Source organism: Martes martes (genome assembly GCF_963455335.1).
Source record: "Martes martes genome assembly, chromosome: 14".
Classification (NCBI taxonomy): Eukaryota; Metazoa; Chordata; class Mammalia; order Carnivora; family Mustelidae; genus Martes; species Martes martes.
The window spans coordinates 66,672,594-66,686,797 of NC_137902.1; the positions used below are offsets into that span (position 1 = coordinate 66,672,594).

Consider the following 14,204-nt stretch of genomic DNA (forward strand, 5'->3'; position numbering starts at 1 on the left):
CCCTGCCAAGCAAGGAGCCTGATGTGGGACTCGATCCCAGGACGCTGGGATCATGACCTGAGCCAAAGGCAGCTGCTTAATCAACTGAGCCACCCAGGCGTCCTGGTTTTAGTATATTTATGGAGTTGGGCAACCATCAACACATTCAACTTGAGAATATTTTCTTCACCCTCAAAAGAAATATCATACCGACTAGCAGTCGCCCCTCTTTTTCTTCCAGTCTTTCAACTCCCCCTAGCCTTAGGCAACTGTGATCTACTTTCTATCCCTATAGATTTGCTTCTTCTGGACATTTCATATGAATGGAATTGTACAATATAATAGGTGGTCTTTTGTGACTGGATTCTTTCACTTAATGTTTTTAAAAGTTCATCCATGTTGTGGCATAGATCAGTATTATATTCCTTTTTATTGCTAAATATTTCAGTGTCCATATATGCCACATTTTCTTTATCCATTCATTCAGTTTTTTAAAAGATATTATTCATTTATTTGTCAGAGAGAGAGCACACAAGCAGGGGGAGCAGCAGGCAGAGGGAGAAATGCTCCCTGCTGAGCAAGGAACCCGATGCTGGACTCGATTCCAGGACCCTCGGGATCATAATGAAGGCAATGCTTACCTGACTGAGCAACCCAGGCGTCCCATATCCACTCATTTATTGATAGACATTGGGTTATTTCCATTTTATGGCTATTATTAATGCTATTATGAACATCAGTGTACAAGTTTTTTACACATGCATGTTTTTATTTCTTTCGGATAGATTTCTGAGTTTGAAATTGGTAGGTCCTGTGGTTAAATTTAACTTGTTAAGAAACTGCCAAAGTGTTTTTCCAAAGTTCCTGCACCATTTTACATATCTACAAATGATGTTGTGAAGGTTCCAATTTCTTCACATCCTTGCCCAACACTCATTACTGTCTTCTTTTTTTTTAACCATCGTCATCCTAATTAAACAATATGTTTGCTACTGTATAAAGGAAGTTATGAGAACAAAAATAACAGGAACACAAATTGATCCAGTATGATCCTCACCAAAATCCAAACTGGCATTTTTTTTTTTCAGCAACTGACAATTACAACTTTATTCTAAAATTCAAGTGTAAATTTAAGGAGGACCCAGAATTAGTCAAAACAGTCTTGAAAAAAGGAAGAATAACATTAGAGCTGTCACAATTTCTGACTTCAAAGCTTACTCCAAGGCTACCTTAATAGACAGTGTGGTTCCAAAAAAAATATTTGCAAATCATATATATTTGATATGGGGTTAGTATCTAAAATATATAAAGTACTCATACAATTTAATACAATCGCCATCCTAATGGGTGTGAAGTGGTATCTCAATATGGTTTTGATTTACATTTCCCTAGTGGAAATGTTAAGCATCTTTTCATGTGTTTATTGACCATTTATTTGTGTATCTTCTTTGGAGAAATGTCTTTTCGGATCCTTTGGCCGTTTTTAAATTGGGATAGTTGTCTTTTTATTAATGAGTTTTATACAAATACCTGATGAGATATGATTTGCAAATATTTTCTCACCTTCACTTTCTTGACAGTTCCTTTGAAGCACAATTTAATAGATAAAAAAAATCTAATTAAAAAAATGGGCAGAGGAACTACGTAGAGATTTTTCCAAGGAAAACATCCAAATAGCCAACAGGAACATCAAAAGGTTCTCAGCATCACTAATCTCAGGGAAACACAAATCAAGACCACAATGACAATTACTTCACACCTGTTAGAATGGCTAATATCAGAAAGACAAGAGATAACAAGAATTGCCCAGAATATGGAAAAAAGGGAATTAACACTCTTCTGGGAATTATACTCAGCATCTCAGCATCAAGCCACTAGAACTTTGAATAGTTCGAATGTGTGGAATGTAAATTGGGTATAGCTACTATGGAAAACAGTATGGAGGTTCCTCAAAAAATTAAAAAATATAACCAGCACATGATCCAGCAGTTCTACTTCTGGGCATATATTCAAGGAAATGAAAACAGAATTATCATAGAGATATGTGCAATTAATACTCTAATGTTTAAAAATTTCCCTCCAGGAAAGTCATGCCTCTAAACAGACAAACAGAAAAAATCCCTTCTTATCACTGACTAGACTTGAAATTTACCAAATATCAAATATTCAAAAATATATTTAAATATTTTTCTGCTCTGTTCAGCCAGTAGTAGAAGAGGTTTTGCGGGCAGAATAACTTGCCAGTTTTCAATGCTGATTTAGGATCTTTCTTTTTTTATATTTATTTGTTTAAATTTTATTTATTTATTTATTTAAGAGAGGGGGAGGAGCAGGGGGGAGAGAGAGAATCTTTTTTTTTTTAATTAATATATAATGTATTATTAGTCCCAGGGGTACAGGTCTGTGAATCACCAGGTTTACACACTTCACAGCACTCACCATAGCACATACCCTACCCAATGTCCATAGCCCCACCACACTCTCCCTGCCCCCCACCCCCCGGCCACCCTCAGTTTGTTTTGTGACATTAAGAGTCTCTTATGGTTTGTCTCCCTCCCGATCCCATCTTGTTTCATTTATTCTTTTCCTACCCCCCCAAGTCCCCTACATTGCATCTCCACTTCCTCATATCAGGGAGATCATATGATAGTTGTCTTTCTCTGATTGACTTATTTCGCTCAGCATAATACCCTCTAGTTCCATCCACGTTGTCACAAATGGCAAGATTTCATTTCTTTCGATGGCTGCATAGTATTACATTGTATATATATACCACACCTTCTTTATCCATTCATCTGTTGATGGACATCGAGGTTCTTTCCATAGTTTGGCTATTGTGGACATTGCTGTTATAAACATTCAAGTGCACGTGCCCCTTCGGATCACTACATTTGTATCTTTAGGGTAAATATCCAATAGTACAATTGCTGGGTCGTAGGGTAGCTCTATTTTCAACTTTTTGAGGAACCTCCATGCTGTTTTCCAGAGTGATTGCACCAGCTTGCATTCCCACCAGCAGTGTAGAAGGGTTCCCCTTTCAGAGAGAGAGAATCTTAAGCAGGCTCCACTCCAGCACAAAGTCTGACACAGGGCTCAGTCTCACGACCCTGAGGTCATGACCTGAACCAAAAGCAAGAGTTGGACACTTAACCGACTGAGCCACACAGGTGCCCCTAGGAATTCTTTACTTTTAATGACTTTTAGTAATTATACTATATTTCATCGATCCCAAGATGATGTGGATGATAAGACTGAAGAAAAATGAAATCTTGCCATTTGCAATGACATGGATGTAGCTAAGATGTAGTATGCTAAGTGAAGTAAGTCAGAGAAAGACAAATACCATATGATCTCATTCATGTGAAATTTAAGAAAGAAGACAGATGAACATATGTGAAGGGGGAAACAATGAAGGAGAGAAGGAAACAAACCATAAGAGACTCTAAATGGTAGAGAATAAACAGGGTTGATGGAGGGAGGTAGGTGGGGGGTGGGCTAGATGGGTGATGGGTATTAAAGAGGGCACTTGATGTGATAAGCAGTGGGCATTGTATATAAGTGATAAATAACTGAATTCTACTACAGAAACCAATATTGCATTCTATGTTAACTAACTAAAATTTAATTTAAAAAAGAAAAAAAGGTTTAAAAAATTAATTTTCAGGTGCTTGACTGGCTCGGTGGTATACACAACTCTTGTTTCAGGATTGTGAGTTCGAGCCCCATGTTGGTGTAGAGATAACTTAAAAAATGAAAAAAAAAAACTTGAAAAGACTCATTGATTTAATAACAAGATTTATTGAGATATGTGTTACAAAATAGGTAGAAACAGAGTAGAGCCTATAAGAGCAATAAGAGCAAGGGAGTCAAGAAAGGAGCGATATAGCGTGACTTTAGAAAAGATGGTACAATTTTTCCATGCTCTCTGAAAGTAGAGTGCTCCTGTGAAACTTTTTGTGATCTAACACGGCCTCAAGTGAAAACTCAGTTACCATTAATTTATATGGAAAAGTTTTGAGTTTTCCCACACCCAAGAAATAACCCCTCAGGCTCTTCTGATACCATAGACTCCATCTTGCTAATGGATGCACAAAATTCATCATGTAAAGCACAGATACTCACAGTTCAAAGGTATGGCATCCTGATGCTGGAATGCTGACTGCAGTTCGCTGTGAAGGAGTTTGGTGGTGCTGCTCTTGCTGCTGGGATTCATGTTGCCTCTATAACAGTTACCTCCAAACAAAGGCTGAACACTATTTTCACTTTTTGCCTTTCTTTATAGAAATGAAAATCCTCTTTGGACCTCTTTTGGTTAGGAAAAACAGATACTAATGTAGTTCTTTTGTGAAAGTGAAGTGGTGTTACACAAACTTTTGAAAAGCAAGAGATATCTATCTTTTGAACTGGCAACAAGGGAAAGTAAAAAAATTAAGAAGTAGTGTGTATTGTCAGACAGGAGTTTAAGGTGATTGGAACATACTATATATAGATAGGTGGGGTGTATATTATCTTAAAGTGTTAGATTTAAGAGAAGTAACCTCCTTTAGGACATACTGGTGTTTTTAAATAGTGTCCTTATGGATTGACTATTATATACATTCTTGTTTAATTTTCCAGTTTTGTATTGATTCTGAAACCAAGATGTAATTACAGGGATTTATTATATTTATTAGCCAAAAGTAATTAAAATACAGTGTCTAGAAATTTACCTGAAATTTCTTTAAATCATAGAATTCAAGATTTTAAATGATTTAATTTTCAGATGTTCCAGTGTATTTTTGGCAACAACTTAAAGTTTTGACAAAGAAATACTTTTGAAGGGAAGTATCTTTTCTTAATCACTGATTCCTAGTTAATTGGGGAAATGATTCTTCTCTTTTGGTACTTATTGATCACATTATCTAAAGATCAGACTCTATCTTTTTTTCTTTATAATATGATGATAGTAACCTTTTACATCTTGAATTGACTTAATAGGAAAGGTGTTTTGCTAAAGATATTTTATTTGTTTGCTCCACATTTAAGTTCACATAAAATGAGCAACTCATATGGTGAAATATGATCCAGGAAGGGCTAGAACTTGCTTTTGCTTGTTTTTTTGTTTTTGTTTTTAAGTGGGCTCCACGCCCAACATAGAGCTTAAACTCACAACTGTGAGATTAAGGGTCAGTCACATGCTCCACTGACGGAGCCAGCCAGACTCCCCAGCTTTTGCCTGTTTGCTTGTTATTCTGCCCTGCTCATGTCTCCCAGCTTTCCTTTCCATTAAACTTTTTTCTTTTCTACATGTTTAGATGTTCTCAAGATTGGTGTGTAACTTTTGATTTACAAGTATCTTTGCTGCTGACCAAGACTGGGCAGTCAGTAGAGACAGAGAGTAGAGATGGAGAAATTCTCTTTCCATTCCAGTGTTAACTGTAAAATAGAAATAGAGGAAAAGAGAAGATCAGTAAAGGAGTTCCACTGAAACTATTTAACTTTAGTCTGTGTGTGAAATGTAGATTCTTATATGTGAAATACAATTTAGCTCAGATAATATACCCTTGAATAAGTAGAATAGTTTTTATTTTGAAAATCATGGGTTTTTTGTACATTTTCTAGTTTATGGTTCACATAACTATGTACTTGAAAATTTGAAAATTCTCATTTTTTGCATTGATCTATTCAGATTATTAATTTTCTCAATTTCATCCTTTTTTATTGCAATATAATTGACATATAACATTGCGTAATTTTAAGGTATAAACATGTTGATTTGATACATTTATATATTGCAATATGATTACCACCTTAGCATTAGATTAGCTAACACCTCTATCATGTTGGAAATTCTTTTTTATTTAATTAATTAATTTATTATTTTTTTTCAAGAATCCTCTTTTAAACCTGTTTATGTGTATAGAGAACATGAGTGGTTATTTTAAAACACATTTTGGATATACTTAACTGTTCTTATAAAAATAATATTTCCTATAGCCAAATGTAATTTTTGATGTTTATAAAGTGCCTTCTTCCATTCATAGTAACACTTTGCTCAAGATAAATTATATATATATATATATATATATTTTTTTTAAGGATTTTATTTATTTACTTGGCAGAGAGAGCAAGAGAGCATAAGCAGTCAGAGCAGCAGAGGGAGAGGGAGAAGCAGGCTTCCCACTGAGCAGGGAACCTGATGCAGGGCTCGATCCCAGGACCCTGGGATCATGACCTGAGCCAAAGGCAGTCACTTAACTAGCTGAGCCACCCAGGCACCCCAAATTATATTACTTTAGTAGGCAGTATGTGTATGTGTTTAAAAACATGATTGTAATTGAACTTTTTTCAGTTAAGTACAGCATTTGAAATAGATGGTAATTAGCTATAACAGACTAAAAGGTTTGAAATATCAATTCCCAAATCAATATGTTCTTTTTTTTTTTAAGATTTTATTTATTTATTTGACAGACAGAGATCACAGACAGAGTAGGCAGAGAGGCAGGCAGAGAGAGAGGAAGGGAAGCAGGCTCCCCACTGAGCAGAGAGCCTGATGCGGGGCTCGATCCCAGACCCTGGGATCATGACCTGAGCCGAAGGCAGAGGCTTTAACCCACTGAGCCAACCAGGTGCCCCCAAATCAATATATTCTTAATACTTCTTAAAAATATTTAAGGAGTGCCTGGATAGCTCAGCTGGTTTAACATGTGACTCTTGGTTTCAGCTCAGGTGGGACTCTGCACTCAGCGGGGAGTCTGGTTGAGATTTTCTCCCTCTGCCCCTCCGCCCACTTGTGCATGCTCTGTCTCTCTCTCAAAAATAAATAAATCTTTAAAATGTATATATTTATTTAAAATTTGAGTAGGTACATTATTGTATGCTTCAAACTCCAAAAATTGTAGAAACATACAGTGAGAAGTCACCTTCCACATAGGATGTTATTATTTTCTCTCCAGTGTATCCTTCCAGAGATATTTTTAACATATACAAATACTGCATATATGTGTTCTTTTATCAAAAAACCTACTTTGAACACGGTTTTGTATATTACTTTTTTTTTTTCCATTTAACATATCATAAAGATCTCTCCACAGTGGTACAGTGTTATTACACCATGATTTAACCAGCTCCCTTTGTTTCCAGTCTTTTGCTATTACAAATAATGTTACAAATGAATAAATAGAGGCCTACCTCATTTCACCAGTATGCAAGCATATTTATGGGACAAGTTCCTAGAGGAGAATTGCTAGGCTTATATGCATTTGTAATTTTGGTAGATATTGGCAGTCTTCCTGATAGGGAGCAGTAGTTTTGAACCAGGGGCAGTTTTGCTCCAGGGAGACATTTGGCAAAGTTCAGGACACTTGATTTTTCACGATTTGGGGGAGGGCTCTGCTCCCCTTGTGTTTGAGAGCTGATTTATGTGAACTATTCAGATCCTTTTTTCATTTTTTCCCCTAAGAGTAATCATGCCCTTTGTTCATTATATAAATTTTAAATACTTTTTCTCTGTGTCTATTTGTCTTTTGATTTCTGCTTGGCAAAAACACTATGAACATTTTTTAAAACATACTGTGTATGAAGGAAATTTCTGAGTTCTGTTTAGACATGCCTTCCCTAGTATCAGTTATTCTTCCATCTTTGTGGGGATACTTTTATCATTTCATTTTGTGCATTTTGATATTTGATATATTTGGACTTTATCCTTGTATAAGGTGTAAATACAACTTATTTTTTTCCAGATCACTACCTGAAGACACTATCATTACTTAATAAGTTATCCATCTTTTTCTACTGATTCAAAATACTGTTCTCACAAACTTCTCATGTATTTGATTCCGAAGATATGTTTTAATGAAATCAGTGTCTTAGAGATATCTGAACTCCCATGTTTATTGCAGCATTATTAGCGATGGCTAAGATATGGAAACAGTACACATACAGATGAATGGGTAAAGAAGATGTAGTTTGTATATATACACACACAATAGAATATTATTCAACCACAAGAAAGAAGGTAGTCCTACTGTGCAACAGTATGGATGAACCTGAAGGGCATTTCGCTGAGTGAAATAAACCAGACAAAGAAAGACAAATGATGTGTGGTACCACTTACACGTGAACCAAAAAAAAAAAAAAAAGAGAAAGAAACCAGTTTCATGGAAACAGATTAGAATGGTGGCTCCTAGAGGTTTGAGGGGCAGTGCAGAAATGAGGAGATGTATGTCAAAGGGTACAGACTTCCAGTTACAGGATAAGTTCTGAGGACCTGAGGTATAGCCTGGTAACTCTAGTTAATAATACAGTACTGTGTACTTGAAATTGACTGAGAGTAGCTCTTAAGCCTTCTCACCACACATGCACAAAAAATGAGTTAACCCTGAGGTGACGCACATGTTAATTATCTTGATCTTAGTAATCATTATACAGTGTGTATGTGTAGCAAATAATCACGTACACTATGTATAATTATATTTCGCATACGTTCCTCGATAAAGCTGGAAAATATAAACATATTTTAATATCTAGTAGGATGGCAAGGCTAGTCCCTCGTTATTCTTATTTGGATTTTTACTGCCTATTCTTGTTTTTTTTAATATGAATTTCAGAATTAGTTTATATGGTTAAAAAAAAGTTGTTTTATTATAATCTCACATTAGTTGATTTAAGTAGTAGTAAGTTGATTTAGTTGTTGATTTAAGTAAATTAAATTGTTAATTTAAGTTTAAGTTAAATTAATACCTTTATGATGCTGAGTTTCCATTCTGAGAACAATGGGGGTGCATTTGTATGTCTTAAGAGTGTTTTAAAGATATCTTTATATAGACTTACACTTATTTAGTTTATTTCTTTGTTGTTGCATTGGTAAATAGGGTCTTCCATTATATTTTCTAACTGGTTATTTGTAAATATGAAAGCTTATTTCTGGGTACCAATTTGTACTCAGTAACCATTTCAAGTTCTTATTGTTTGTATTAGCTTTTCAGTTGATTTTCCAATACACAATTATTATCTATGAAGAGTAATATTTTTATCTCCTTCTTTCCAAATTATTATACCCTTTCTCTTGTCTATATTTGCTAGAAATTCCAGAACGATATTAGATAGATGATTAAAAAAAATTATGGTAGAATACTTTTTCTAAAAGCTTCTTGTATTTTAGGACAGATGTTCCCTTATTTCCTTTTTTTTTTTAAATTTTTTTATTTTAATAAACATATAATGTATTTTTATCCCCAGGGGTACAGGTCTGTGAATCGCCAGGTTTACACATTTCACAGCACTCATCATAGCACATACCCTCCCCAATGTCCATTTCCCCACCACCCTCTCCCATCCCCCCTCCCCCCAGCAACCCTCAGTCTGTTTTTTGAGATTGAGTCTTTTATGGTTTGTCTCCCTCCCAATCCCATCTTTTCATTTTTTCTTTTCCTACCCCCCCCAAACCCCCCCCCGCCTTGCATCTCCACTTCCTCATATCAAAGAGATCATATGATAGTTGTCTTTCTCCGATTGACTTATTTCACTAAGCATAATACCCTCTAATTCCATCCACGTCGTCACAAATGGCAAGATTTCATGTCTTTTGATGGCTTCATAGTATTCCATTGTGTATATATACCACATCTTCTTTATCCATTCATCTGTTGATGGACATCTAGGCTCTTTCCACAGTTTGGCTATTGTGGACATTGCTGCTATAAACATTCGGGTGCACGTGCCCCTTCGGAGCACCACGTTTGTATCTTTAGGATATATACCCAGTAGTGCAATTGCTGGGTCATAGGGTAGCTCTATTTTCAGTTTTTTGAGGAACCTCCACACTGTTTTCCAGAGTGGTTGCACCAGCTTGCATTCCCACCAGCAGTGTAGGAGGGTTCCCTTATTTCCTTTTTAAACTCAAGGCTAACTTTTGGTGGATTGATGTTGATAATTCTTTCATATTGGAAATATTTATCAGTCCTTTTAAAGAGTTTTCATCAATAGAGGATATAAATTTTTTAGATGGCTTTTCAGCATCCATTGATACGATAGAATTTTTTTCTTCTTGAGTCTATTAGAATGAAATATGAGTAGATCTTCCCATCCTTAACTATCATTGCATTGTTAGGTAAACCCCACATGGTCAAGGACGATTAGTTTTTAATATTCAGTGCTTTTTCTCACAGGTTTACCATGTTCATTCTGACAGCTATGAGACACAAAATCAGCACTATGGAAGAAGCTTAACAAAAGAAACTCTAAAAGATGGTATGGATTGAAAAACTTATTTCAATACTTCTATTACTGCACAGTTATCAAAATAATTCTAAAATAATTTCGGTCTCAGTTCTTTGGTATAATGATGGTATAATGATTCGATCCATAATAAATAAATGTAAACCCTTAAATTTACACAGTTGGATTATTCATAATCCCTAGTTTGTAATACACCAAAACTATGAATCCATGAGTGCCTTCTTTTATTTTAGTTCATTTCTTATTATACATTAAAAAATAATGAACATCTGTGAACCAGCCATATAGTTCAAGTCCTGAAACTAGAGGTTGTCTTTCAAATCCTAGTGTGTAAATCATAGTGTATTAAAACTGCTTTTTACATAAGAGACTTTAAGATGTATATTGCTGTATGTAATGTATTTTTATCAAAATCTCCCATGTCTAATTTAGCTGTATATTATAAGCTTCTAGAACCACATAGTAAAAATAAATGGCATTAGAAGTAGTTTAAAGCCTGTTAACATACATGCCTCTAAAATAGTTATAGCCGAGCTATTACAAAAGCAACGATACCCTAATAGATTTCTGGAAATAATATTCTATTAAAAACTTTATTCTTAGCTTTGCCTAAGATGGGAAAGAGCTTATGTGTAGTGTAGTTTGAAAAAAAATTTTAATTTTATATGTAGAAGACAAACATACACAGTGTGATCTTAACAGTATTTGCCTTGGTTTTACTTAACCAATAGCAGGATAATACTCAGATTGGCTCTTTGTTAAAATATTTTGCAGGCTAATGTGAGTATACGTTTTTAGCAATTTCTATCCATAGTGGGGGAACAAACTATTTAAAAGCAGAAATCAAGTTATATATACCCATAAATTCTCAAATATGATAAAATAGGCATAAACAACGTGAAAAGAGGCTTAATAATCTGATAGTTTACAACACGTAAAAGTCTCAATTTTGAATAACATATTCAACGTGGAGGAGCTTTGATCCCCAAAGTGAGCTTAACTTTTGTGAAGACTGATTTAATCAATATTATTAAGAACAGAAAGAATTTATTATAGTTATGATTTGGTATTTTGGTAATGGGCCGTTGTTGCCATTACAAGTAGTTGTGATTTGACCCTAGGTTTTAGATTAGCTCTTGAATGTGATTCTAACAAACAAGTAATCATATTAAAAATAAATCCCTCAAACTGGCAAATGAAGCAAATCTTGGAATCACATTCCTTAAGACAATATATATATAGAGAGAACTAAACTACCAGTCTTTGTGTAATAATTTTTTTAATCTAAATAGTATGTTTCACTTTACATAAGTGTCATTTTCTAATAAGAGAATCTTCACTAAAAATTATGTTGAGGTTCAGGTTTCTATGTCTGACTAGAATTTTACCTGTTCAGCTAATTGCAAGGGGTGATAGGAAGAAATTGAAGAATTGTATTTAAGATGAGTTTATTTCCCATGTGATAGCTAGTTCATAATTTCATTTTCCTAATATTTTCCTGTTTATAGGAGTCTCCAGGTTTTTTCATAATGGATTCTGCTTAAGAAAAGATGCTGTTGCTGCCAGTATTCAGAAGATTGAGAATATTCTGCAGTGGTTTGAAAATCAGAAGCAGCTTAATTTTTATGCAAGTTCATTACTGTTTGTTTATGAAGGTTCATCTCGGCCAATTAGTACAAAATCGAATGACAGAACTTTGGTAGAAAAACTTTTGTCCAAAGGGCAACTGTCAGACACAGATGTTCTAGAGTACAATAATAACTTTCATGTGTTAAATTCCACAGAGAATGGAAAAATAGATGCTTCAGTAGGCAAAAGCCTGTCCAAGATGTATGCTCGTCACAGAAAAATGTGTTCAAAAAGGCATCACAGTCAGACTTCATTGAAAGTTGAAAATATAGAGCAAGACAATGGGTGGAAAAGCATGTCACAGGAACATTTAAATGGAAATGTACTTTCCCAACTGGAAAAAGTTTTCTATCATCTTCCCACTGGTTGCCAAGAGATTTCAGAAGCAGAAGTGCGCATGATAGATTTTGCTCATGTGTTCCCTAGCAACTCAATAGATGAGGGATATGTTTATGGGCTGAAGCATTTAATTACTGTACTGCAAAGTATTTTAGACAATTGAATCCTTTGCTGCGGTCTTTGTAAGGGATGGGGCAATCATAAGAGCAGCAGTCAATATCTCTGTACTTGTAAAGCTATGTAAAAAATTTATATTGTGAGTCTACATTTTGTCTTTATACTTTTGGTAGGAGGGTTATCTTTTTTATAATCTTACTCAGGAAAACTAATTATTTGCTCATTAGAAAACTATGAAGAATAAAGAAACTTAGGAATCTTAAGCAGGGAATGTGGTGGTACATGGCTTAAACATCTGGCTGAACCAAGATGCAAACCATTATTCAGTCATTAAGAGTTTATTTAGCTTTCTGTAGCCAATTTGTCATGAAATCTCTGTCCACTGAACCTTGACAATGAGCCATATCTAAACTCATTAAATTAATGGAACACTTTTAAAAATCTAGAAAGCACAGGTTGATGTCCTTGGTATTACTATGTATGAAGTCATTAAAACTGGAGAAAATTCTACTTCAGAACAATTAAGTACTGTTTAGGTTTTATGTTAAAAGTTCAGACCAGCATATCAAAAGGTGCTTCTTAGTAAAGCGATTTAGAATTATTGCATTCCAAAAGCAGATTTTCTCTTTAGTTTCCATTAAAATGCATATTTCAATATATTATACTTCATGAGAAAGATAATTCAACAGCAAGAACAACAAAAATCTTGAAATTAAGGTCACTAATTCTCTTCAGGGTTAGGAGAAGAAATAAGTTATTTGCAAGGAACAAAATGGTTTTCTTTTAAAATCTTTCATTGATGTGAAAATTGGAATATATATTTACTACATTTGAAAAGTGCTATAAACCATATAATACCTTTTGCTCTAAATGCAGCTTCAAAAGGTAGATGATTGGAGCTTTGTCTTATTTCTCCTTTAAATAGCTTGAGAATTTTCTCATTTAAAATTCATGTATTTATATGTCCCCATTTAGTTCAACAGTAGTATAAATATATGTTGCCAAAAAAGTGCTTCTCAGAATTTTAGTAAGCAGTGAAGGATACCATCAAGTATTGTATTATCAAAAGTACTATGTAAATTAGTGCATCTCTATGAGTTTGGTGCATATCTAAATCCATGCTTCTGTGTCACTCTTACTCAAACAGTTTTATACCCTATTCCAGAGAGAAATTATGATTTAATTTTGTGATAGGTGGGGAGAATGCTATTTTTCCTGGAAAAATGAGATTTTTAAGTATTAGCTGCATTTCACATTTACCACCTTTTAAAAAAACAGTTATTGAAAAAGGATTTACAAATATGTTAGCTGTTTATGAAAGCATTAATTGTACTTTGACTTACTAATAACACATCTAAGTAGTTAACAGTTTTGCCATATTCCTGAAAAATGTTTTAGATTTGTGGGCTGTTGGACTTTTCCCTCTTTTTCCCCCTAGAATTACAAATTAAAGTTTTAAATCTAAGCAGCTTTTTTTGGTGTGGAGGAAAGTATCACAATTTTATCTTTATCTCTAAGCATACTTTGCAAATATCTGAGCACAGACAGAAGTACCAAATGCTCTATGATTCAATATTTGGTAAATCTATTAAACCTGAAATACTTTAAAATTCATATACATTTTGTTAGAGCAAAAAAATTTTTTTTTTAGACTCAGTATAAGTATTTTTCGTAGAGACTTCATATTTTTCTTACTGCCTAAATGGGTATTGGCTATAGCTTTTTGGGGGGAGATAAATTTCAAATACTCATAAATAGTCAAAAAATTTTTAATTTTACCTTTTTTCTCCTACAGTATAGACTTCTGTTGTTGTTGTTCTTATTTGGACAGTAGTTCAGTAAGTCTTAATAAGCTCAGATAATTAATAATTTGAGTCTTTTAACAAGAGTTTTTTTGTAAGGGATGGTATCGGTCTATGTAC

The 14,204-nt window shown here is 34.2% G+C and overlaps 1 protein-coding gene across 1 annotated transcript in view; it reads left to right on the forward strand.

Moving 5' to 3' along the window:
* IPMK (inositol polyphosphate multikinase) overlaps nucleotides 1-12,966 on the forward strand; it is a 43,390-nt gene extending 30,424 nt beyond the window's left edge. Inside the window, exons 5-6 of the mRNA XM_080823474.1 lie at nucleotides 10,128-10,209; nucleotides 11,706-12,966. Coding sequence (XP_080679600.1) covers nucleotides 10,128-10,209; nucleotides 11,706-12,328 — 705 coding nt within the window. The 3' untranslated portion in view covers nucleotides 12,329-12,966. The remainder of the gene's footprint in view (nucleotides 1-10,127; nucleotides 10,210-11,705) is intronic.
* The last annotated feature ends 1,238 nt before the right edge of the window (nucleotides 12,967-14,204 follow it).